Source organism: Lithobates pipiens, unplaced genomic scaffold (assembly GCF_037356315.1).
Source record: "Lithobates pipiens isolate NorthernLeopardFrog02 unplaced genomic scaffold, aLitPip1_a1.2 Scaffold_10, whole genome shotgun sequence".
Taxonomy (NCBI): Eukaryota; Metazoa; Chordata; class Amphibia; order Anura; family Ranidae; genus Lithobates; species Lithobates pipiens.
In genome coordinates this window covers 159,580,017-159,607,341 of record NW_027507686.1, presented here as the reverse complement: position 1 = coordinate 159,607,341, position 27,325 = coordinate 159,580,017, and the positions used below count along the sequence as shown (strand labels likewise).

At 46.5% G+C, this 27,325-nt stretch overlaps 1 protein-coding gene across 1 annotated transcript in view; it reads right to left on the bottom strand.

Annotated features, from left to right (window-relative positions):
- The window catches only part of LOC143934998 (solute carrier family 22 member 6-B-like), a 145,209-nt gene that overhangs the window by 53,255 nt on the left and 64,629 nt on the right, over positions 1 to 27,325 (bottom strand). The window contains exon 5 of the mRNA XM_077458556.1: positions 24,364 to 24,487. Coding sequence (XP_077314682.1) covers positions 24,364 to 24,487 — 124 coding nt within the window. The remainder of the gene's footprint in view (positions 1 to 24,363; positions 24,488 to 27,325) is intronic.

Here is a 27,325-nt window from a genome sequence, read left to right as displayed (position 1 = left end):
GTGATGATTTGTTACTAACTTTTGACTAGTAAAGTTGTTCAGGATCACTGGATTGAAGGACCACAAAAATATTTTGAAAGACATTGGCCTGCATCAACCCTCATTACAAAGCTTAGTGCAAAATATGATGATAATGAGGTCTGATGAACACCAACTTGTGTGTAGAAAATTTGGGAGTAGTACTGAACACATTGCCAACCTTATTTTCTTTTAGAATTTGCAAATTGGTTACAAAATCAATCAAAAGTAAATCGAATGTTTAGTGTAGACACCAAACATGCCTAACTTTCAAAGTCAAGAAGACTAATGAGACATCAGACCTCCGGAGAGAAATATATATATATATATTTCAGATCTATATCATATTTGGTCTCTAACAAATTATTATTTAATTCTACTAAATGATATGCTGGTTTTCAGGTTGTCACCTGGAGAGTTGGATGTATTCATGATAGTTGACATTAAGGGACTGCATGCTAAGCATATTAAAATACTCTGCAGTACACCTACAGCACACTCTTTTTGGCCCTTTGATGCAAGCACACAATCTTTTCCTTACTGTGAAGCATGGATAGGCAATGTAATAATATGGGGTTGTTTCAAAACTTTGATGCCTTGCAATTTGGAAAAACGAGTATTAATAAATCTCATGTCAGAATATCAGAGCATGTAAAACTCGTTTGTATTTAAATGAGTCAAGCAGCATGGCACTGCACAGGTTAATGCATGACCTCTGTCTATAGTGTGAGACCTTACACTTTCTATGAAGAAACTATCTATCCCAAAATGCTTGGTCTTTCAGTCTATTGTTTGTGCAGATGAGAACTACACAGTAACTACATTTGACAAAGACACAATCAGGCAGAGCATTCGCAGATACACAGAAAGCTCTCTCGTGTAATGTTTTATCACCTTAGCACTCCATTATTTTTGATCCAACATAGAGAGGATGGTAAAGCATGCCACTGTTTGACCCATAACAAGAAAGTGTCCTGGCGCATAGGAACCAGCTAGCTGAAGCAATACATGGAGTTACAATAATACATAGGGAAAATAACACAGGGAATATAACTATGTAAAATAATTAAAACATTTGGAAGTGTACAGTGCCTTTAAGTCAACAACAGAAAATAGCATACATTATATATGTTAGACTTGCCAAGTGACCTAAATTCTTTAAATCGTTTAGTAAAGCAAGATGTGACAATATAATAGTCGTACAAGTATTTTGAAAATAGGACTGTACATTTTTTTATCATTATGATTTAAACGAAGATCTGATTACATAAAATCCTGAGAGTTCACAAACTGTTAGAACAACTGTGGCTTCTTTAGTAACAATCTAAAAACACAATCTGTGCAACCATGTTTTTCCCCTACTACAAACAGCAAGCTGGCACTGAAATAGTGTTTTCCCTACCCCAAGTAAATAAAAAATAAAATATAACCAGTGCAGCACTAAATAAAAACTAATAGCATTACTGAAATACCCTATACATTGTATGTAAAACTCCTACTCATGTGAAACGTTAGTGCATGGATCTACATCACAAACATATGTAACATTCAGATGAACAATCAAAATATAAAAAGGTGAATAAATATAAATTCATAAAAAAAAAAATCACAGGCCACTGTGATATATAATTGAAAGTACAACAATAACAAGTGTGAAATAGTAAAGTTCATAATGGGTCCATATACAGTCAATAGATTTCCCAGTGATCTTCGTAGTGAACTTCTAAGTGATCTCCTTTTGCAATGACACTCAGTTTGTGCATATTATCTCCAACCTGTAATAACCAATTCTGCTTACCATTACAAGAAAATAGTGACGGAAAGGCTATTAGAGGATTGGAATACATACAAAATCCTGGATGAGAACTCTACCTTGACTTAAAGAGGAAGTAAACCCTGATGGGTTTACTTCCTCTTACATTCCCTGCAAAGGTAAAGCATAATGGACTACTATGCATCGCATAGTAGTCCATTATGTGTCACTTACCTGACACAGGAGCCAGTGAAGTCACCGATGTCCCCTGTAGTCCGGCGCATCCATCTTCTCGGTGGGTCTCACCGCTCCGCCGCTGTCATTCGGCAAAGCCGCGATTACGTCACTCCCGCGCATGCGCACGGGAGCAGCCACTCGCGGCATATTGCCTGTCTTTCGGCAAATATCTCCTAAACCGTGTAGGTTTAGGAGATATTTCTTGGACCTACAGGTAAGCCTTAATCTAGGCTTACCTGTAGGTCAAAGCTGGTTGTAAGCGTTTAAAAAAATAAATACATGTCAGAGACTTGTTAAACTTTTTTGAGTTCCAAAAAAAAACAAGATGTTTTGAAAATAAAAGGAGACAAAATACCTCCTAATTTACTCATCTTGTCAAATATCAATAATTTATCATCTTCCCTAGATACATATAAGCATGGAAAACCCATCGGGGAGGACCACTGTAAATGCAATTGAGGACAGTATGTTTATTATTTCATTTAGTCAGTGGCTTTTACTATGGAGGCCTCTTTGAAAGAAACAAAACATCTGTTACAGATATTGAAGGATATGAAATATAGGGAGACCTGCATACTGGTTACTGCAGATGTTAATTCATTATATGCGATAATAGAACACAATGACGCAGTGTCATCAGTTGAATGGACCTTAGACAGGGCCATCTTTAATATGGTTTGGGCAAACATTTTTTGCCCCCCCAATACAATTTTGCTCTTCACTCCAAAATCTCAACAAACAGACACACACATAGAATTATCTAAATGAAAACTTTACAGACCCCCTTCACAGCAGTCCCACGGTGTCCTCAGGTCCCTTTCATGTCACAGCCCTCCATTACATTGCAGCTTCTTCACATCACAGCCCATTACATTGCAGACATTTTCACATTATAGTGCCACTTTACACATCACAGTGCCCCCATTACATTATAGCCCCCTTCATGACATAGTGTCCCTTTACACATCACAGCACCCCAATTACATTGCAGCCATTGTCACATCACACATTCACATGTATCTGTTTTGGTGGCCCACGTTTGCACCGGCACAGAATCCCATTCATTTAAATGGGCTGCCATGCCTGCATTTCCTGCAGAAAAAAAGTGCATGCAGCATTTTAAAATTGCAGTGGCCTTGAAATCCATTCTGATTTTGCAGCGTACGACTTACCTGCAGTTCCTGTACACACAAACGCACCATCAGCGTGGCCTAAACATCTAAAAATGCAACAAGTTTGTCAGTGCAGGAACTGAAGGTAAGTCATATGGTGCAAAAGCAGAATGGGCAGAAAGTGCTGTATTTCAATGCTTGATGGGCATATGTGTGTGCGGCCTATTACATGATGCATGCACCTCTTATTTATTTTTTTGCAGGAAACACAGGCATGGCTGCCCATTCAAATAGGTGGGCTGCTGTGCCTGCACAAATGTTGGCCGCCAAAACACATACATGTGAACCAGCCATGCCCAAAATAAGCCCATCAATCAGTTAAATACAGACAGTAATACCATGTGCTGTAAATTATGCGGTGTGCTCTGTAATAAAGTTTTGTAAACTTTCTACTATTTTACAGGCATGGGGATGAGGAACGGAGCCAGGAGAAGATAAATAAGACCTACCTTGTCCTGGCAAGCTCAGCTCCGATCAATTCTCCACAAACACTGCTAGTTTCACTTGATCGGGCACCAAGCAGCACTCCACTCCGCGCCGCGGTCTGACTTCTCCTACCAAGGCCTCCGGTCCTCCAATTAGGACACTGCATAGCAGAGCGTCAGTGGAGCTCAAGGCCCTGCTGCACTGTGCGTGCACCCTGCTGAGAAAATGCAGCACTGGCACTGCTGCACTGTGCGTGCACCGCTGATGACATTGACAGACTATGTGTGGGGATTTTCAGCACCGATGTGCCAATTTGCGGGCAGCACGTGGGCTTAACGGGCTGCTCTGCTTTGGGCCCCAAACAGTGACAGGGCCCTGGGCAGCTGCCCCGTTTGCCCTACGGTAAAGATGGCCCTGGCCTTAGAGAGAACATCACTTCCAAAGAAACTAAAACCTTTTGTTAGAATGTCTTTTGTTTTGTCTCCAGCTTAATTATTTTTGGTATGACAAAACTTTTTCATCAGGTAACAGATGTAGCCATGGGGGCAACATTTCCCCCGAGTGTTGCTAATTTATTAATGTCAATGTGGGAGTCAGAAAACATTTTAAAGGCAAGACAAGAAAAAATTGAGATGCTACAAGAGATATATTGATGATATTTTTACTATATTGAAGGGGAATCAGGACAGTTAAAAAAATATTGTCCTATTTTGGAACAATGATAAAACAGTACTGATTTTTTGATCTCGTGATTATGATAGATAAAGGAGAATTTTTAACAAATCTTCCCTAAACTGACTGATCACAATAGCTGTATTCCTTCTGACAGTTGCCACCTTGCCTCGTGGTTGTCCAATGTGTCTAGAGGAACACTCATGAGGCTGCATCAGAAATGTATACATATTTTGTACAGCAATTGGAAATCATTGGGTAAAGTTCATACAGAAAGGATACACAAAAGGGTTCTTAACTTTTGTAAAAGAATACAGATTTTTGGTACTCTCTGATTCTGGATTATAACATGCTTTAAAGGAAAACAGAGAATATAGGTAAAAAGCATTGGGCAATCCTGAAGAACAAATATTTGGACCCAGTGCTACCTGATTTGCCTAAATGTGTCTATAGTAGAGAGCTTAACCCTAAAGAGAAATTAGTCAAAATAAAATTGACCCTCCTTGTAAAGGGAATTTTACATTTTTCGCTGGGACTGGTTTCTATTCTTGTGAAAGATGTAAGATCTATTTTACGGTTGACGGGAATCTAAAGAGAAGAAAATAATTTGTTGCTTTTGCCACCCAGAAAACTCATGCACCACAGAAGGTGTGATGTACATTTTGGAATGTTCCTGTGAAATGCAATGTGTAGGATGCACGCCTAGGGCATTAGCAGTCCACTTATGGGAACGTGTTTGTACTAATAAAAAGATTAGAGGAAACATAGTGTATCCAAACATTTTGGAATAAGTCACAATAGGGACCCGAGTGAAATGCAATACTGGGGGGGGGGGGATGGAAAAGGTTTAAAAATTTTGGAGGAGAGGCAATCCAGGCCCCCAGAGGTCCTAACAGAATTCAATCTTCATTTTTCTATTGGTGACCTCTAGGGTGTCTGGGAATTATCGAAATAGCCCAGTTTTCAACCTTTTGGTTTTTACCCACTGTCAGTATTCATGAGTAATGGTAGGGCTTTTATTATTAGTCCTTTTAGCATTCCTTTTAATGTCATTTTTATATTTTATTTCTATTTATGTATGTAGGATCTCATTAGCCACTATTTTTGTTTTTAACCACTTCCCTACCGTAGTAATATGACGCTGGCAGGGATATCTCCTCCCTCCAGCATAGCGATCGGGACAAGGCTTTTCCGTTGGACATAGCCGATCCGCGACCAGGGTAAAGAGCCAATGAAATTGGCTCTTTACCATGTGACTGGTCATAAATGTAAACAAACGGTGGGTAACTGCCTGTTACCAGGTTCTCCTCCTCACACACCGATCCAGTGTGAGGAGGAGATCGCGAAACAGTGAGTTACCAGATTACAATGTATACTACTGTGCCCAGATTGCCCCACTGAATAAAGATGACCTATCACTAGCTCATCAGACTACCTGTCTGTGAGCCCATCAGAGAACCTGTCACCAGCTCATCAGAGTACCCAGGTACCTGTCCCCAGCCCATCAGAGTACCCGAGTACCTGTCACCAGCCCATCAAAGTACCCAAGTACCTTTCACCAGCCCATCAGAGTACCCGAGTACTTGTCACAGCTCATCAGAGTAACCGAGTTCCTGTCCCCAGCTCATCAGAGTATCTGAGTAGCTGTCACCAGCTCATCAGAGTATCCTAGTACCTGTCACCAGCTCATCAGAGTACCCAAGTACCTGTCACCAGTGCACCAGAGTACCCCAGTCCCTTTCATCACTCATCAGAGTACCCAAGTACCTGCCATCAGCTCACAAGAATACCCAAGTACTGCTCATCAGAGTATCCGAGTACCTGTCACCAGCTCATCAGAGTATCCGAGTACCTGTCACCAGCTCATCAGAGTACCCGAGTACCTGTCACCAGCTTTTCAGAGTACCCGAGTACCTGTCACCAGCCCGTCAGAGTACCTGTTTCCAGCTCATCAGAGTACCTAAGTACCTGTCACCAGCCAATCAGAGTACCTGTCTCTAGCTCATCAGAGTACCTGTCATGCAGCCCAGCAATACCTTACGTACATGATGAATGAGAGCAGCGGGGAGCTCTCACTATCCAATTCCATTTCCGAATCCAGTTTGGAATACAAGCCGGTCGGAGGCAGTACATCGGCGACCGAATCAAAAGAGGAAGTGGTCCATCCTAAATGAAGATGCTCTGAAGACCAGGCAGCCACCAGCAGTTCCATACATAAGGCAAGCATGAGAGGAGGTAACACGGGAGCTAGAGAGCAGGAGGTCCTGGGGGGAATCGCAGGGGACGATTTGAGTGACATCTGCAGATCAGGTTGTGATGTAGCTGGGGGCGATGTTGTGGATGGCCTTATATGTTGTGGTTAGCATTTTGAATTTTATACGGTGGGGTAGGGGAAGCCAGTGAAGGAATTGGCAGAGAGGGGCAGCAGTCACAGATCGGTTAGTGAGGTGTATTAGTCTAGCAGCAGCATTCATAATAGACTGAAGGGGGGTAGCCTGCGTAAGGGTAGACCATTAAGGAGAGAGTTGCAGTAGTCAAGGCGGGAAATAATCAAGGAGTTTCTTTGTGGTGTCATTAGTCAGGAAGGGTCAAATTCTGGAGATGTTGCAGAAGTTAAGGCAGCAGGATTTAGCCAGTGATTGGATGTGGAGGCTGAAGGAGAGGTCAGAGTCAAGGATTACACCCAGCACCCTGGCATGTGTGGTGGGACCAATGATTGTGTTGTTGATCTTAATGGTAAAGTCATGAGGATGGGACCGGGAAGGAGGAAATATTACAAGCTCAGTTTTAGAAAGATTGAGTTTGAGAAAGTGGTGTAACACCCATCCTGATATGTCATTCAGTAAGTTTGAGATCCATGAGGAGATTGAGGGGGTGAGTTAAGGAGTGGAGAAATAGATCCTGGTGTCATCAGCGTAGAGGTGGTATTGGAAGCCATAGGAGGTTATCAACTGGCCCAGGGAAAAGGTCTAGAGCAAGATTAGGCATATAGTGTATAAAAGTCTCACACATGTGGTATTGCCATACTTAGGAGGAGTAGCAGAATTTATTTTGGGGTGTAATGTTTGCTATGTACATGCTGTGTGTTAGAAATATCTTATGAATTTACAACTTTGTGTAAAAAAATGTTTTTATTTTCATTCCACATTTTACAAAAACTTGTGGAAAAAAATTACATGTTCAAAAGACTCATAACATGTTCAAAAGACTCATAATACCTCATAGAATATATGTCGGGGTGTTTACTTTCCAAAATGGGGTCATTTTGTTTGCGTTTTCATTGTCCTGGTGCTGCAGGGCCTTCAAAAATGTGATAGGTAGTCAGAAAATTTGATGTGTAATTTATGTCCTTAGAACGCCTAGAGGTGCTACTTGGATATTAAACCTCTGTATATGGCCAGGCTGTGAAAAAGTCTCACACATGTGGAATCGCAATACTCACAGTAGCAAAATGTGTTTTGGGGTGTAATTGCAATTATGCCTATGCTGTGTGTAAGAAATAAATTGCTAATATGACCATTTTATGTAAAGAAAAAAATATATATATTTTAATTTTCCCAAGAATTGTGGCAAAAAAATGACAGCTTCAAAAAACACAATGCCTCTTACTAAATACCTTGGACTGTCTGCTTTCAAAAAAGGGGTAATTTTGAGGGTATTTTGAGGGAGAAAAATTATTTGTAAAATTGTATAATAGAAACTAAAAAAAGTTTTTTTTTTTTCAAAATTGCTCTTTTTTCGCTTATATCAAAAAAATAAGAAGCCAAATGTTGATCAAATACCACCAAAGGGAAACTCTATTTGTGTGAAAAAAATATAAAAGATTTGTTTGGGTGACTGAGCAATTGTCATTCAAAGACTGAGCGCTGAAAGCTGAAAATTGGTCTGGGCAGGAAGGGGTTAAAAGTGCCCTGTATTGAAGTGGTTAAGGTATGAATTCTATAGTCTGTTTTATAGAGCTTTTAGTTAAATCAAGTAATTTTACATATACAGTGGGGATCGAAAGTTTGGGCACCCCAGGTAAAAATGTGTATTTATGTGCATAACGAAGCCAAGGAAAGATGGAAAAATCTCCAAATGGCATCAAATTACAGATTAGACATTCTTGTAATATGTCAAAAAAAGTTAGATTTTATTCCATCATTTACACTTTCAAAATTACAGAAAACAAAAAAATGTCGTCTGCAAAAGTTTGGGCACCCTGCAGAATTTATAGCATGCACTGCCCCCTTTGCAAAGCTGACACCTGCCAGTGTCATGGATTGTTCTCAATCATCGTCTGGGATCCTGTTGGGACTTTGTTTACTATATGGATCCCCCACCTTGTCTGGCTACCCCCCCCTGTTATTCTCCCCTCTTTCTCTCCCCCCCCCCCCACCTCTTTTCCCCTCCCCCTCTCCCTCCCTTCTCCAGGCTGTTCAGGGGACCCTTGATGGGGGGTTGCATACAAACCTCTGATTTGACATGTTATTTGTTTCGGGGGGTCATTCGTTAAAGTTGGGATTGTAAAAGGTTTTTCATCAGGGATTTCTTTTATAGATGAAGACCAATGTTTATGTTTATGTTGTTATAGGCGTGCATGGGCTTGGGTAGGGCGGAGAGTCCGTTGTGGTCGACACTCCACCCCACATAGGCCCTGTTCCGCACTTGGGTACAGGTGTGGGACGTTAGTAGTGTGGGCGTCCACCGGCTTCATCCGGTGGGCACCCGAGCCTTTAACGGAGGCCACCTGGTGTGGGGTTCTCCCCACCTCGGGTGGGGGCCTCCGTGCTTCTATTCTTATTTCTCCTTTCATCTGGTTTCTTTTCTTTCTCTACTAACTTCTCTCTCTTCTCGTTCTCTTTCTTGAGTTCCCTCCCCCCCCCTTTTTTTTGTAGTCTCTCGCCAACTAGGACTATGCCTCCAGTATCGCTGCTGTCCCTGAACGTTCGGGGGTTGAATGTTCCGGAGAAGAGGTCTCAGGTGCTGGGAGAACTTTGGAGGCTCCGTATACACGTGGCGTTGCTGCAGGAGACACACTTTCAAGCTAAGAAAACACCCAAATTTGGTAACTACAGGTACCCTTTCGCTTATCACAGCTGCTCTCCAGACTCAAAGTCTCGAGGGGTAAGCATTCTTATTTCTAGAGCGGTGGGATGGAAGATGACAGAGGTCTTATGTGATGATCTGGGGCGTTATGTTTTTGTCAAGGGTCTGGTGTATGGGCAAATGGTGACCATTGCTAATGTGTATGCACCCAACAGTGACCAGATGGGTTTTTTAGAGAGCTGCCTAGCTAGACTTCAGGATTTTGCAGAGGGTCAAACTCTAATGGGGGGTGATCTTAATGTAGCTCTGGAGCCATTGTTGGATACCTCCTCTGGCTCCTCACATCAGTCCTATGCTGCTCTGAGGCGGCTTAAAAATGCCCTGACCACCATGCGTTTGGTGGAGGTATGGAGGATCATGCACAGTGACGCCAGAGACTACACTTATGTTTCGGCCATTCATAACTCCTACTCTAGGCTGGATTACTTTTTGATTCACCAGTCAGCCCTCCCCATGGTAACTTCCTGCGCTATAGGGGTATGGACCTTCTCGGACCACGCTCCGGTGGCGCTGACCCTCAAGCTGGGTGAGGTGGGGGTACACCGCCCTGGGGCGTGGAGACTGAACGAGAGCCTGCTCCAGCAGCCGCAATACGCGGGGTTGGTGGAGGAGGAGATCAAATCATACTTTGAGCTGAATGCAGGGACCGCCACTTCCCCATGCCAGATCTGGGAGGCGCACAAGTGCGTTGTCAGAGGGGTGCTAATTAAACTAGGGGCCAAACTCAAACGTGACAGACAGCAGGAACTGGATGCCTTGTTGGGACGGATAGGGGAGTTGGAGAGAAAACACAAACGATCACTGGCGAGGGAGGTGACCGTGCAGCTACAAACCCTGCGGGACTCTGTGAACTCCCTACTAGTGGCCAAAGCGAAAACCAAATTGATGTATTCACGCAGACAGTTTTACGAATTAGGAGGGAAACTGGGTAGGTCATTAGCTAGATCCTTGAGGGACCCGACAACGAGCTCTTGCATTCCCGCTATTACCTCACACTTGGGTCAAAAGGTGTTTCGATCCCAGGAGATAGCCGAGTGTTTCCGCGGCTACTACGACAAGTTGTATAACCTACAGCCAGGGAGTCAGGAGGCAGCAAATTCGGCCCAAACTTCCTTGATAGATGAGTATTTAGACACATCAGGCATCCCCAAGTTGTCGCAGCAGGAGATGGAGGAAATGGAAGGTCCTATTACGGAGTTGGAAGTCACGACCGCGATTCATAGTATGGAGGTGCGAACTACCGCCCTATATCCTTGTTGAATGTGGACCTCAAGATTTTTACTAAGATCTTGGCGAATCGTTTGATCGCCTTTATACCCAAACTAGTCCACTTCGACCAGGTTGGCTTCGTGCCATCTAGAGAGGCGAGGGACGATACGGTAAGAGCCGTAAACCTTATCCACTTGGCCCGTTTGAGGAATACTCCCCTGTTGCTGATTTCAGCGGACGCGGAGAAGGCCTTTGACCGGGTCAACTGGCACTTCATGCGTAGTACATTGGCATACCTGGGTCTGGGTCCGCACATGTGCAGGTGGGTGGAGGCAATGTACTCACATCCCTCGGCGGCGATCAGGGCCAATGAGGCAATATCCAAGCCTTTTAGCCTCAGCAATGGGACACAGCAGGGGTGCCCACTCTCACCCCTGATTTTCATCTTGACATTGGAACCCCTATTGGCTCATATTAGACAAGATCAGAATATCCAGGGCATAGGGTGAGGAAATAGTCACCATAAAGTAGCGGCTTACGCCGACGACCTTTTATTTTTTGTATCCAATCCGGTCACATCTATACCAAACTTATTGAAGGCTCTCAGGATGTACTCTGCCCTGTCCAATTATAAAATTAATGTACACAAATCGGAAGCACTAAATGTTAACCTCCCTAGTGAAACCCTGCATATCGTACGGCGGAATTTTCCCTTTGCATGGGCCAAAAATAAAATAAAATACCTGGGGATTCATCTGACCCCCTCACTGGCTTAGACCTTTCAGGAAAACTATGTTCCCTGGCTAACCACCCTGCGTCGTGATCTACAACATTGGCATAAAACTGCGCATTCTTGGTTCAGCAGGAATGGCATCCTTAAGATGGTCGTCCTGCCGAGACTATTGTATCTTCTACAAACGCTACTGGTGGGGGTGCCTCCCCATTTTCTTAGGACGGTGAGGGGGGCATTTTTACATTTCCCGAGGGGTTACAGAATAAAAAGAATAGCGTATAGAACCCTGACCCTGCCGAGGGATCAAGGAGGCATAGGCTTCCCGGACCCGGTAAAATATCACCAGGCAGTGCACTGTACCAGAGCCCTAGATTGGGTCAAACATTCTGCGGAAAAGGAGTGGGTGTAGGTGGAGCAGGCGTCGTCTCAGTTCCCATTGTCGACCCTGGTGTGGCAAACATCGAGCCTCCCGGCAACTTTAAAAAACCATCCGTTGATTGGGAACACATTATCAGTTATAGCCAACTCGAAGTTGGTGAAAGTGAGTGCCCTGGAACCCTCCCTGCTGTCCCCGGTGATTGGTGCTCAGGGCTTCCCCGCTAGTATGTCAAGCAGGAGATTTAGGAAGTTCACAGAGTCCAACAGATATAGGTTGCAAGACTTTTGTCGTGGGGGATGATGGCTCTCGATTGAAGAAATACAGTCGATGCTAGACCCTCCCCTGGACAGATGGAGAGCCATCCAGATTAGACATTTTTTGACCTCCTCGCATTTTCAACCTGATCGAGTCCACTCTCTTTCTGTTTTTGAGGAGCTTTGCCGAGATCCCGCCCCGCCACTTGTTATCGGTACTGTACAAGTTGGTTGTTGCCCCCCCCCCCCAGATGGGGCACCCCCCGTACTTGGGGCGGTGGGAAAGGGATTTGGGACGGACCTTTATGAAAGAACAGAGAGAGAGGGTCCTGTTTTTTGCCCAGCTCTCCTCGATCGCCCCGAGATTTCAGGAGGCAGGGTACAAGCTGCTGGCTAGCTGGTACAGGGTCTCCACGCTCCTACATAGAATATACCCATCGTTGTCCGCCGCTTGCTGGAGATGCCACCAGGCGGAGGGTTCACTGCTATATGTATTCTGGTCCTGCCCGCACATCCAAACTTTCTGGGAAAATGTGCGTCGAGTGATCCTGAAGCTAACGGATATAGCCTTAGCAGATGATCCAGCCCAATGTCTTCTCCATCTCACCCCAATGCCGAGAAGGCGATATAGGAACTCTCTCATGATTCACCTGTTGAACGCGGCCAGAATCTGTGTGCCTCAAAATTGGAAAAGGGAAGACCCCCCTCAATGGGTCAGTGGCTAGCTGTGGTGAGCGAAATAGGCCTAATGGAGCAACTGACTGCGGCGGTCCACCGGAAGGAGGAGAAACACAATAAAACGTGGTTTTATTGGTACCAATTCCGGTTTTCGCAAGAATACAAGGACTTGGTGACCCCTGGGGAGGACCGGGTGGATTAGGGCGCCCCCTAGAGCGAATTTTGGTGGTTGGCTGTTGGGGGGGGAAGTATTTACTCCCCCCCCCTTTTTTTTCTCTTCCCCCCCCCTTTCTCTTCTCTGGGTTTTTTTCTTTTTCTCTGTTTTCTCCTGTTCAGGACCGGAGTCGGTCCAAAACTCTCTCTGCTTTCTTTTTCTGCATTCCTATGCACTTTGTTATTCTGCTAGCTTTATTTTCTACCTATATTTAACTTTAAAAAATAGACTTGGACCTCAGCAGTCTGGGACAGCTTCCTGTATGGGGTCTAGATCAGCGGTGTTGGTTCCCTATTGGGAGCGGCAATTAAGCCGGGGATGCCGGTAACATTCTCCCCTTGATTATGTGAAGGGTGTGGTGCCGGTAAAATGCTGTGCAACATTAATGTTTCAGCCAATGTAAAAGCTGTATATGGTTTATTATGGATGTTTGGTGTTCGGATTGCTGTGTTCAATAAAATCCTTTTAAATGAAAAAAAAAAAAATCATCGTCTGGGAAGACCAGGTGATGTCAATCTCAAAGGTTTTAAATGGCCAGACTCATCTGACCTTGCCCCAACAATCAGCACCATGGGTTCTTCTAAGCAGTTGTCTATAAAACTGAAACTGAAAATAGTTGACGCTCACAAAGCTGGAGAAGGCTATAAGAAGATAGCAAAGCGTTTAAGATGTCAATATCCTCTGTTCGGAATGTAATTAAGAAATGGCAGTCATCAAGAACAGTGGAAGTTAAAGCAAGATCTGGAAGACCAAGAAAAATATCAGACAGAAAAGCTCCCAGGATTGTGAGAAAAGCAATTCAAAACCCACGTTTGACTGCACAATCCCCCCAGAAAGATCTGGCAGACACTGGAGTTGTGGTACACTATTTGTCACGTACCTGGTTGGAGGCCGAAATGCTGAGAGGGCTCCCCTTGCGGCTGAGTGCAGTACACCCCTTAAGTTGGGTACAGAGGGTGTAGCGCCCAGAGAAGCACAGGTTGCCAGATGGATTCCAGAGATAAGAGCTGGTGGGCACCTGAAGGACACCAGGTAATGCAGGAAGCACAGCAGAGTTAAAGTCTATAAGAAGCGGACGTGAAAGAGGACGGATGCTCCGAATCTGAGCTCCACTGGCCGACTCTGCATCCATCGCCATCCTACTCCGGGGTGTACGATCTGTGCCCCGAGATCACGCCACCAGTGCCCGGAGCACCGTCAGCACCCTTTCTGGCCGTTTTGGAGGCGAGCAGCGGCCCGCGGATCCGAGAATCCATCCAGAAGCCGACGCCATCCTCGTATAGACGGCCGCCATCTTGCGGCCTACACAGTGCGGGGCTCCTCCGGGCTAAATTACTGCCGCGGGCAGTGAACGCGGCGCCCGGTCTTAAGGAACAAGGGCCCTACGCCACCCAGCCAGCCTCCGGAACACCGGCGGTGACGTCCCCGGCCGCTGCGGGGACCCGAGGCTGCCCATCTGCTCCGCGGCCAGGCCCAAGACCGGCGCCATAAACGAGGCCCTGCCGCCATCTTGCGGCCTACAAGGGATCCACAGCAATCTGGTACCGCCGCGGACGGCGAAAACGGAGCTTGATCCAGGCCAGGAGGCGATCCCCCAGACCGTGGGGCGGAAGATAGCGGGCGCCTGGAGGCGGCCGGCCTCTCCTAAACAAAGTCCAGGCTCCAGGAGTGGAGGTAGGTGGCAGCCATCTTGGTACACCCGAACCCTCAGCATCCCTTCAGAGCCAGAGCCTGACTCCCTTCAGACCATATCAACACCCTATTTAGGGGAAGTGACCCTGGGGGGCCCCACCATGGCCATGTAAAGGGCCATCTCCCACATCCTGAGGGCGAACAGAAGCCTGCTAGGGGACTCCAGTTAATCCCCCCCCAACATGGGCAGATCCACCAAGAGCTCCTCCACACCCCGCACCCAAAGGGACCCGTGTACCCAAGCATCTGGAAATATCCCGGAGCTGTTCCGAACACGCCAGGCGACGCATCACGAAGTGGCGCAGACGTCCCAGGTTTCACAAGCTACATCTCCGGCCGCATTCAGTGACCCCTTAGGCCCGACTATGGACGAGGAGGACACTGGACTCGGCACCCCACACCCCAGTCTCCTGGACATCTAAAGAGACCTCCAAAAGGTAGCCCTGGACCTTAAGCGCACTTTCACAGAGGCGATCTCCGACCTGAAAGCGGATTTTCACGAGATGACCAACAGACTTTCTGAGGTGGAGGAGACCTCCCGGATGCAGGCCACAGCGATTGAGCAGGTACAAAGAACCTATGACATGCACCTGCCGCACATGTTCGAGTTACACAGACAAGTAGAAGACCTCGACAACAGGGGACGCAAGCATAATGTACGGGTGAGGGGAGTCCCGGAGGGAATAGACCAGAACGCACTACCTCAAACTGTCTGCTCTATTTTCAATGATCTTCTTGACCGGCCCGCAGACTCTCCCATTGAAATGGAACGGTTACATCGGGCATTAAGACCCCCTCCCCGTGACTCAGAACCTCCCAGAGACATTGTTTGCTGCATTGTGAATTTCCCTCTCAGAGAAGAAATTCTCAGAAAAGCTAGAGACAGAGGGCGCATACTGTTTAATGGCGCTGAGATAAAACTCTTTCAAGATCTGTCACAGATTACCTTACAGAACAGGCGCAGTTTACGCCCACTGTTGGAAGTGCTTCGCACTCGCAACATTCCATATCGCTGGAAATTTCCTTTCTGTCTCTCCGCTTCGGCTAGAGGCCGCACCGCACTGCTTCGGACGCCTGAGGACCTGCCTTCCTTTTGTGAACAGCTGGATCTGCCTCCAGTGGATCTGCCTGAATGGTACTTCTTCTACTTCCCTACAGAGCCTTGGAAACCAGTATCGCACAATATGTCGCCTAAGGCGCAAAGACACCGCTCCAGACGTCGCAGACTTGAACCCATGTCACCTGGAGAGAGGCCCTCCCGCAGAGACTCGTCGCTCCGCAGCCCGGGGGCCGGCAGTCACGCCGCGACAGAATCATCCTATGGCTTAAGGCGGTGTAGAAGTGGATCGCTCTGCGTACACACAGACTAGCCCATCCTTGTCTTTTTTGATATCTTTTTTTTCTCTTCTTGTTTTTTTTTTTTTTTTTGTTATCTTTCTAGATTACCCCCACAGGAATTCAGCCTTCCTCAACGCCATGATTCTGCAGAGACCTGGTGTGCTTCTGGAACACTTTCAAGGTATTACAAGCCCATTATCAACGTGGAGTCAGGTACTTTTCTCGCCCCTATGACACCTCAACCAGGACACCCGTACACTATTGAACCCCCCGGTTTTTTTGGGGTGTTTTTTTTGTTTTTTTTTTTGTTTTGTGGCTTCTGGACTTTTTTTTGGGTTCCACATTTTTGCCTTAATGGGGATATGCACTACGCAAGGAGGGCTGGCAGGTGGGGGGGGGGGGGGGCGGGGCTCTCGCCGTTAGGGGGTGGTCTCCCCCCTTTTTTTTTTTTTTTTAAACGCGCTTTATGCGCCATTCGGTAGTGCCAAACATTGCCGCCCCCCCCCGGTGGGGGCCCCGGCCTTCTCCAAGCAGCTCACGGGTATACTGTACTTTATATAATAGACGATAGGCTCTGCCGGACAGCATACCGTTTGTTCCTATAATAGCAGACTACCTATCGACCTTATGTCTCGGCTTTTTTAGCCACCTCAGTCCGGTGTGCACACCAGGTCCCTTTGCACCCCTGACTCTTTGTATTGCCCCACCAATGATGTACTGATTCCCTGATCCGTAGAGTACACGCTATAAGCAGAATTTACTGTATGCTGTCTGTGTGTGTCGCAGAGCGGTGCGTCTGGTTTTCCTTTTGTTTTGTTTTTTCTCTTCTGTTATTTTTTTTTCAAGGGTTTGATTCTGTTCAGTTGTTCTAACCAATTCCTTGTTTAGAAATATATTGGTACCCCTGGAATCTCCCGGGGGGGTTTCACCCGACATGCCAAGGTTGCCTCTCGGCCGACCCCTGCCCTCCCCAAGGTACCGATCTGGATCGTTGTGCCCCCAGTCACCACTGACTCATGATCACAGATCGCCCTCTCCGATGTTGGAGCTCTCGCTCACCCTAGGGTTTACATCCACCCCACAGCTGCCCTTGCAGGCCTTAGCTGACATCCCGGCCCAGTTTTGTTTGGTTTCTTTTTTTTGTTTTTTCCTTTCCTAGGCGGACCGAAACCTCCACGTCCACCTCCGGTAGTTCTGTCCACAGACCTTGTCTGTGCCCTATTGGACCTGCTATACACTACCTATTTCCTTCTCACGACCCCACCCAGCCCACCCCCCCCTTCTTTCTCCTCGGCCTCTCCCCCACCCCCCCTTCTTTATTTTTTTATTTTTTTCCTTTTTCTTCCCCACTGTCTACCCGCCTCACTCTTCCCATCCTTTCGGGACGGGGGTGTCCCCCCCTGCCGATTTGCCGGATACCCCGCCGACCACCCGTGTGCCGCACGAGTCTGCTGCTAGAACAGCCGGACTTGTAAGAGGGCTGCCGGCTTGCCGGCACCTCAACGTCATTTTCTCGTAGGCCCTTGCTCCCTAGTCTAGCACACTATCTTCTCTGACAATGCAGCAGCAATTAACTCTGAAATGCCTATCGCTAAATGTTAAAGGCTTAAACATCCCAGAGAAGAGGTCCCAGGTTCTAACTGCTTTGACGAAGCATAGAGCTCACTTTCTATTCTTGCAAGAAACCCATTTCCGTTCTGACGCTGTACCCAAACTAGCTAACCACATTTACAATAGGTCGCTACACTCCACCAACTCAGAGGCCAAAACGAAAGGGGTCTCGATCCTCATTGCCAAACACGCTGATTTCCAACTTAAAGAGTCCAAGGTAGATCCGGGGGGGAGATTTCTCTTTATTAAGGGTATATATGCCTCCAAACCAATTACGCTAGCTAATGTGTACTGCCCCACGAGCGTCAGCTATCCTTCCTTAGAACGGTTGGCGTCCTTCCAGGAGGGCGTAGTAATACTGGGGGGGGACTTCAATACCCCAATGAATCCTCTTCTAGACTCCTCCACTGGGACGTCGTCCCTGCCATACCGAGCACTACGCCAAATCAAATTGCAACTTCAAACTTTGACCTTACATGACTCCTGGCGAACCTTATTCCCCACTGTTAAGGATTATACTTTCTTCTCCGCACCGCATCAAAAGTACTCCAGGCTTGATTACTTTTTCTTGTCTCAACGCGACCTGACCTACCTCTCCCAGGCATCCATAGAACCAATGTTTCTATCGGATCACCATCCCATTACCATGACTCTAACCTTCGCGGACACGACTCCCAAGTCCAAGATGTGGAGACTGAACCCCTCCCTCTTGAAAGACCCGGTAACTTTACAGCAAATACGCTCCCGAATTCAACTTTACTTTACGGAAAACCTATCCCCTGACATCTCGCCTCTCACCCTCTGGGAGGCCCACAAATGTGTCCTCAGGGGGGTACTTATATCCCTAGCAACTGCCTCAAAAAGGAGAAGTCAGGAACGGATTAACTCCCTCATTGCACAAATCCAAAAACTTGAAAGGGCGCACAAACAGACCACCTCCCTATCGACTCTCCAGGACCTCATCCACGCACGCTCCGTGCTTCTGGATGAACTAGGGAAATGCACCAGAAGACGATACATCCTTGGCCAAAAATTTTTTTACGAACATGGGAATAAAAGCGGGAGACTCCTGGCCCGCACGGTCCAGGCAGCCAAATCCCAATGTATTTTCCAAAAACACAGACATTGCCAAACAATTCGAACTCTTTTACTCTAAATTGTACAATTTGCCAAGAGACAGGACAGAGTCACATACTGTAGGTGACCGTAATGACAAAATAGAAGACTTCCTTTCCCAATACTGCCCGAAACCGATCACACCTCAACAAGCGCAAGCCTTAGAACTTCCTCTCTCCTCAGAGGAACTTTTATTAGCAATTAAACAAATGAAGGTGGGTAAAAGCCCGGGTCCGGATGGTCTACCTCTTATATACTACAAAACCTTTACAGACGAACTGACGCCTCCCCTACTACGGGCACTTAATACTCTAGCAGACCCCAACACCCCTCCAGGCCGCATGCTGGAGGCACACATAACAGTTATCCCCAAATCCGGTAAGGACCCAACGCAGGTATCCAACTACAGGCCCATTTCGCTACTTAATGTGGATATTAAACTATATGCAAAAATGCTTGTCAATAGATTGCTCCCCCTCATTCCTGGCCTAATTTTCTCCGACCAGGTAGGCTTTATCCCCGACAGGGAGGCTAGGCACAACACCATACGCACACTGAATCTACACCACTGGTTTACCTCTACCCTATCTCGGGGGTTCTTTCTGTCCCTTGATGCGGAGAAGGCGTTTGACAGGGTGGCTTGGGACTATATGCAGGCAGTACTGAAGGGAGTTGGACTCCTACCACGCATGTGCACGCATATTGATGCCTTGTATGCGAACCCTTCAGCCAAAGTGAAAGTCAATGGCCTCCTGTCAGACGCCTTCTCCATCAGTAACGGGACGCGACAGGGCTGCCCCCTGTCGCCCTTAATCTTTGTTTTGACACTTGAGCCCCTGCTCAATAGACTAAGAGCCAACCCTGATATAAAGGGGTGTGTAGTGGGCGATAGGAAGTTCAAGGTAGCAGCGTATGTGGATGATATCCTGCTCTCACTGCAGTCCCCACGCACGTCCTTGCCTAATCTCCTCAGTGATTTGAAACAGTTCTAAATCATACGCCCTTAACGTCTCCCTTCCCCCGCAAGAAGCAACTCACTGTCAAGATTCCTTCCCATTTAGGTGGCAGAAGGATAGCATCTCTTATCTGGGTATCCAAATCACAAAGAAAATTTCTGAGTTGTACAAAAAAAAATTTCTACCCGCGCTCTCCAAAATTCAAACGGAACTAGCAGACTGGGCCAACTTAAATGTCTCCTGGTTCGGCAGGGCGGCGCTGGTAAAGATGATGGTCCTCCCCCGGCTCTTATACCTGATGCAAACAATCCCGATTCACCTCCCTCCCTCCTTTTTTGCAACGTATAAAAAGTCCTGCACTACGTTTATCTGGAAGAACTCAATCCCGCGTATAAAATATTCCCGCCTAACTCGGATTAAGACAGGGGGGGGGATTGGCCTCCCTGACCTTTCTAAATACTATTTGGCCTGCCACCTAACCAGGGTGGTAGATTGGCTGATCCACAAGGTCAGGAAGCCGTGGATTGCTCTGGAACAGCATTTTGCGAACGGAGTGCTCCACTCCCTCCCCTGGATTGCCCCGACCTATTGGAACCCGGCCATTAAGACACACCCTTTTATCTTTCCTTCCCTGGTGGCCTTCAACCAAGCGTTACGTCTATACAAAATCTCCTCGCGACCGGGACCCATAACACCCTTGCGCAGCAACCCAGAGTTTAGCCCGGGAGCAGGCACTGCATTCTTAAGCAGAGAGTGGCCTCATGCGGAGGTTCTAGCACACCACTTCTTTCACAAAAATAGACCACGCTCCTATGACAACCTAGTGGCACTCTCCCCGACCCAAAGCTTCCCCTTCTGGTCGTACAGACAACTGAGCCACTTCCTGGCCTCGGTGAACCCATCTACCACGTGGTCCAGACAACTTCTCCCATTTGAACGCCTCTGCACAAGCACCACTCCTTTGCGACACTTAATCTTGAGCATATACGTACTTCTACAGGAGGAGACAGACCAGGTACTGATGACTCCCACGCGTAGCTCCTGGGAAAAGGATTTGCAGGCCAACATTACCAATGAACAGTGGGAGGATATATTTACTTATGTCCATAAAGGCTCGATGAACGTGGCCATCCAAGAAAATGGGTATAAGATCGCTACTAAATGGTACAGGACTCCTGCCAGACTACACAAATTCTCCCCTACGATTCCCAACACATGCTGGAGATGCCAGACAGCGATAGGCTCAATGATTCATATATGGTGGGAATGCCCCTTGATACAACCCTTCTGGAAGGAAGTTCACTCCATTATCGCACAAGTCACCACCTACACCTTAAATTATAACCCAGCGCAATATCTCCTTCACCTTACGACTCTACCTAAACGGACCTACCTTAAATCATTAGCCATGCATATGGTCAACGCGGCCAGGCTGTGTGTTCCTACACACTGGCGATCTACTGACACCCCTTCCATTAGGGAATGGTTGACCAGGGTCGCTAAGATAGAGGAGATGGAAGAGCTGATATACACCACTCAAGACCGATTACAGAAATTCTCGACTATTTGGGCGTGTTGGAAGCATTTTCAAACCACGGATAGATACAAAACATTCTTTCCCCTACATATATAAACCAAAGAGGCGCACGGTCGGCGGGGGCTGGGAGGGGACACCTACCCGCCCCCTCCTCTTCTCCCCCCCCCGAGTTCCTTACTTTCTTTCTCCCTTTACCCCCCCCTCAATCCTTTTACCCCTCACATTTCCTCAGTCAAACCTGGAATATTTCATTCTATGGGGCTTGAATAAAGCAGCCGTTTGCTCTCCCACTCGGTCACGAGTGTCGGGAACTACGCCACCCCACGCACCCTAGCGGGTCCGGAAGATACCGGTCCTGAAGGCTGGGGACTCTGGCCCAGCACTACCCGGCACGACCTGAGTAAGCCTCTTTAAAAGATAGGTCCACATTATTTCTGTGTTTGCTAATCAGTTGTGCCACTGTATAGCAATGTTCTCTTAGCCACGACCAATGTAGCAGGGTAATAGCGCTGTCTGTATTGCGAGTAGCTAAGGTCGTGGCAGCACCTTGTGTTTATGATGCTTATATGACTTGCACGTTTGTATGTCTTGCATTTTTTCAATAAAATCTTTTATGGATAAAAAAAAAAAGTCTATAAGAATCCTCGGTAATACTTAGCAAGGTGTGCATAAGGAGCAGTAGTGGAAGCCAGGCCAGGGGTCAAACACAGTAGATCCAGCAGGAGGATAAGGCAGGTTGCAGAAACGGGGACCAATCAAAGGGCTGGTAACAGGAAGCAGGCAGGAACAGGTAACTGTAGCGAAGTCCGTGATACTAGCCGGGATCAGGTATAGGAGAAGACAGCAAGTCGGTAAAGCAAGCCAGGGGGTCAAAACCAGAAGAGCAGATCAGACAGGTCAGGAACAAGCCGGGTCACAACAGGAATCCAAATAGTACTTTCACAGAGGTTCAGGAACACAGGAAGACTGACAAACCAGCAACTGCAGACACCAGCAGACTTCCTTATATAGGCCCATGTGACCTGCTGGTAGAGATACTGGGTCCTAAAATCTTTCTCCTGCCAGAGATTCTGGGTCCTAGAGCCCTTCTCCTGCTGTTGGCTCCCTGACAACTGACAATATAGCCAGTTCTCCTACGGCCATTTCCCTGACACTATTCCACTATAAAGAGATACTTGTACAAATATGGTCTTCATGGAAGAGTCATCAGAAGAAAACCTCTTCTACATCCTCACCACAAAAATCAGTGTTTGAACTTTGCAAATTAACATATAGACAAGCCTGAGGCATTTTGGAAACAAGTTCTGTGGACCGATGAGGTTAAAATAGAACTTTTTGGCCAGAATGAGCAAAGGTACGTTTGGAGAAGAAAGGGCACAGAATTTAATGAAAAGAACCTCTGTCCAACTGTTAAGCATGGGGGTGGATCAATCATGCTTTGGGGTTGTATTGCAGCCAGTGGCTCAGGGAACATTTCACGAGTAGAAGGAAAAATGGATTCAATAAAATTTCAGCAAATTTTGGATGGTAACTTGATGCCATCTGTGAAAAAGCTGAAGTTAAAGAGAGGATGGGTTCTACAAATGGATAATGATCCTAAACACACCTCAAAATCCACGGGGGATTACATCAAGAGGCGTAAACTGAAGGTTTTGCCATGGCCTTCACAATCTCCTGACCTCAACATTATTGAAAATCTATGGATAGACCTTAAAAGAGCAGTGCATGACAGACAGCCCAGAAATCTCAAAGAACTGGAACACTTTTGTAAGGAAGAATGGGCAAAGATACCTCAAACAAGAATTGAAAGACTCTTGGCTGGCTACAAAAAGCGTTTACAAGCTGTGATACTTGCCAAAGGGGGCAGTACAAGATATTAACTCTGCAGGGTGCCCAAACTTTTGCAGATGCCATTTTCTAATCTGTAATTTGATGCTATTTGGAGATTTTTCCATCTTTCCTTGGCTTCGTTATGCACATTAATACACATTTTTACCTGGGGTGCCCAAACTTTCGATCCCCACTGTATGTTTTTAATAATTTATACATCTGTGGGCTTAACCTTGTTGTTTTTTGCAAGCCTGATTGCATGCTGGAGGGTATATTGCTGATTATCAGTCAGTGGCAGGAGTTCCAGTTTGGTATATGGTGACATGGTTGGCCATGTGTACAGTTTCCATAGCAACCCTATGTGGGCTTGTCTATATTAGTGGGCTGAAATCACCAGGTCTCCCACCCTCGGATGAGGTCAGTATGGATGTAATGCATCAGGTGGAGCCTTTGCCAATGACGTCAACACACTGACTGGGAATAAGCTGAGTATCACCAACTAGGATCTCTAGCCTGGTAACCTGTAAGGCTGCATTACTCTCCTGTTACTTTATACAGTGGGTTCTGATCTGTAGTACTCTTTTGCTCTTGGTTGTTTCAACGTGTTTTTAATCCACTTTTGAGCACAATGCAATTCTTTTTCACTTATGTTTGGTTCATAGCAAGTCTAGGAAGTCTTAACCCCTTATAGGATGCAGACCCACTACCAGGAAAGACGTTATACTGCTAAGGAAATCTAACCAGAGTATTTAACCTTTTATGGGGATCAAGCTTTATAGACTTTCTATCAGCAAAGATGTCATATTGTAAAGGTGAGCAGAATTGGTTGTCGCATAGTGGATAGTTTGCACCACAGCAGGGGCGGACTGACCATTTGGCCACTCGGGCACTGCCCGAGGGCCCCAGGCCACTAGGGGGCCCCATCAGGGTTGCCAGCCTCAGTAAAACCAGGGACAGTATGTAAAAATCTGTTTTTTTTACATCTGTCTCTGAAATGTCCCTTACCGACATCCTTTTGGTCTAAAAATCCTGAGATTATAGCTGCCCCACCTCTCCAGTACCTTCTCAGCCAATAGAAACATGTCTATGTATACTATGTGTACATGTATGTGTATAATGTGTGATTGTATACTGTGTGGCCCCATAATCTCTGATTGCCTGGGGGCCCCATAATCTCCTATTGCCCTGGGGCCCCATGAGTTGTCAGTCCGCCCCTGCACCACAGAGTGTAATTGTATGAGAAGGTCCCTGGTAGACATGTGCAATTCGTTTCAGTTCGAATGTGAATTTGAACAATTCATTTTTTTGAGATTCCAGTGTATCCAAATGTTTTAATGAAATAGTAACACATTTCATTGAAATGTATTTTGTTTATTCCTTTTCTAACAAATTCCAGATTTTTGTACCAGTCGAAAAAGCGAAGAATAGATGGTTGTATCTCAATACATACCTGCATGGTAAGTTTTTCTCCCTCCTCTGTTTTTCTATTAATTCTTGCTACTTTCTTCAGGTCTTTAATGGCCTGTTCATATTTCCCACCAAGAACAAGCCAGCGACAGGATTCAGGAAGCCACCTGAGGGCCAGATAGTGACATTATCATGATTATCCCCATTAAGTTATAACATCGGGACTCTCGGACAACATGAGTTATTCTATTACAGCTTTTTAATAAAACTCCTTTGCGCTTCGCAACATCATTCGAGATAAGTTATTTTACGGACCTAGTGCCACACAGTGGCAACTAGTGCAACTAGTAACACAGTTGTGAAATGCTATAGAGTACTGCTACATACCTCCCAGCTTTTGAACTTGAAAATGAAGGACATTTTAGGGAGAGAGGGACTTGTGGCAACAAGTAGGTGTAGCCAAACATGATAATGGGAGGGGCTTGAGGGCAATTGTTAAACAAATCCTGGGCTTCCTTGTACCTATAAAAGTATGCTTTGGTTACTGTACAACAAACAGGAGTCTCAGGGATACATATAAACCTCAACACAATCATTTAAAAAATTACTTCCAATACATGGGACATGGAAGGAGGGGACATTATGCAATATGGAAGGAGGGAACGCTTTAGGACATAGAAGGAGGAAATGCTATGGAACCTGGTAAGAGGGAACGCTATGGCACATGTCAGGAGGGAACACTATGGCACATGTCAGGGGATAACGCTATGGCGCATGGAAGGGGCTATGGGACATGGAAGGAGGGAACTCTATGGGACATGGAAGGTGGGAACGCTATGGGACATGGAAGGAGGGAACTCTATGGGACATGGAAGGTGGGAACGCTATGGGACATGGAAGGAGGGAACGCTATGGGACATGGAAGGAAGCAACGCTATGGAACATGGAATGAGGGAACGCTATGGGACATGGAAGGTGGGAATGTTGTGGGACATGGAAGGAGGGAACGTTGTGGGACATGGAAGGAGGGAACGCTATGGGACACGGAAGGAGGGAATGCTATGGGAAATGGAAGGAGGGAATGCTATGGACATGTCAGGAGGGAACTCTCACTTACCCCAGGTTGGCTGGTTTCCAGCCCAGAGGCTCAGGCAGACATCAGGCTTACTGGCTGCTTTAAAATCTCCCACACACACAACCGCTTCCCAGCACAGATTGGCTACATGCTGGGGGATTGTGGGAGGGCATAGGGGGACATGGGGAGGAGGTGAAGCTGATCTAACCCATCTCCTCTCTCCTCATACATCCCGTACATCGGGCGGGGGAGAGCCGGCGAGCCGGTGTCTTATCATATAAGGTCCTCCATCCGATAGTGTCCGCTGCGTACTGCGCATGCTCAGTACACAGCAACACAGATTCCGAAAATTGCCGAGGATGAATGGCGCCTGCGCTGTGAGTCCAGGTTCTATCCCCACTATCCAAGTGGACATAGAGTTAGAATATAAAAGAGCCGAGCACAGCGAGGCCGAGCCCGAAGCATGGCGAGCGAAGCTCGCCCGTGAGGGGTCCTCTAATATTCACAACCCTATGTCCGCTTGGATGGTGGGGCTACCACCTCCACTCATGGCGCAGGTGCCGTTCAACTTCGGAGATTTTCCGAAGCTTCGTCTGCTCCGTACTGCGCATGCGCAGTGCGGCGCGGACACTATATGATGGGCGGACACTATATGGCACAACACCAGTCAGCAGGCGGGGGAGAACCAGAGGGTGGGTCAGTGGGTGGGGAGAGCCAGCGGGCGGGTCAGTGGGAGGGAGAGAGCAGACGGGTGGGTCAGTGGGAGGGGGAGGCTGACAGGCGGGTCAGTGGGCGGCAGAGATCCTGTGAGCGGGTGTGTCAGAGGGGGCGGGGGAGAGATTTTGACTGCAGCAGCACAGAGCGGCTGCTCGGCATGCACCTTACAGGGGGATTAGTGGAGCCCAGTGCCGGAACTTGTTCCGATACTGGGCTCCGTTGCGGATTTGCAGATTTGCGGGACAGTGGGATTTGCTTGAAATTTCCTGACTGTCCCGGCGAATCCGTGACAGTTGGGAGGTATGCTACTAAGGAACATCAGTAAACATGTGTATTATGAATGCTACTAATCATTACAATAGATATTCAAAGCGGTTTCTAGGGTCAAATTAAAAAACTAAACAAAAAAAAGGCTATTGCTGAAGATGATTGTGAAAATGTCAATTTAAAAGCTTGCTTTAAAAGGTGCAGGCTTCATGTGCAGTTAGGTCTTCTGACAAAGGTCATAAGTATGGTAGGTCATCCAAAGTGACCCTTCCTGGGAATTTCTTCAGATGCTGAAGGCTATACCTATATTAACCCCTGGTGTGTCTGAATGACACCTCTGTTCACATACACGTGAACAGAGGTGTATATACAAATATATGGAGATTATCTCTGCTGAGTCTGAAGTCCAAAACAAGTTAGAAGAAAGACATACACTTTATATATAGCACACAGATGAGTGAATGAAGTAGGTGGGAAGCATTCATCCAAGACCTTCCCTTTGAAAACAATGGGGGGTATTTACTAAAGTCTGTAAGACTGTAAGTGCACTTGAAAGTAAAGTCACTGTAGATCAGAACGGGACATGCAAGGAAAAGAAAAAACAGCATTTTTGCTTGCACATGATTGGACAATAAAATCCACTCATTTCAGATCTACCCCTTAGATTTAGATCGACTGCACTTCCAAGTGCACTTGCAGTGCAAAGTGGATTTGCCTTTAGTAAATAAACCCAATGTGTATACAATTTCAGTTATAATGATATATTGTCCTGAAACAGTGTTGAGTGCTAAGCTGGGACAAGAAATGTGCCTTCTCTGCCCATTCAGTAGTGAGGTGCCACTGACAGCTATCACTGTCAGAGCAGATGAACCATATCTATGTGATATCACTTTTCTGTTTGGGTTCCAACCCTGACCTTTATTTACTAAAGAAGTAGAGGATGTTC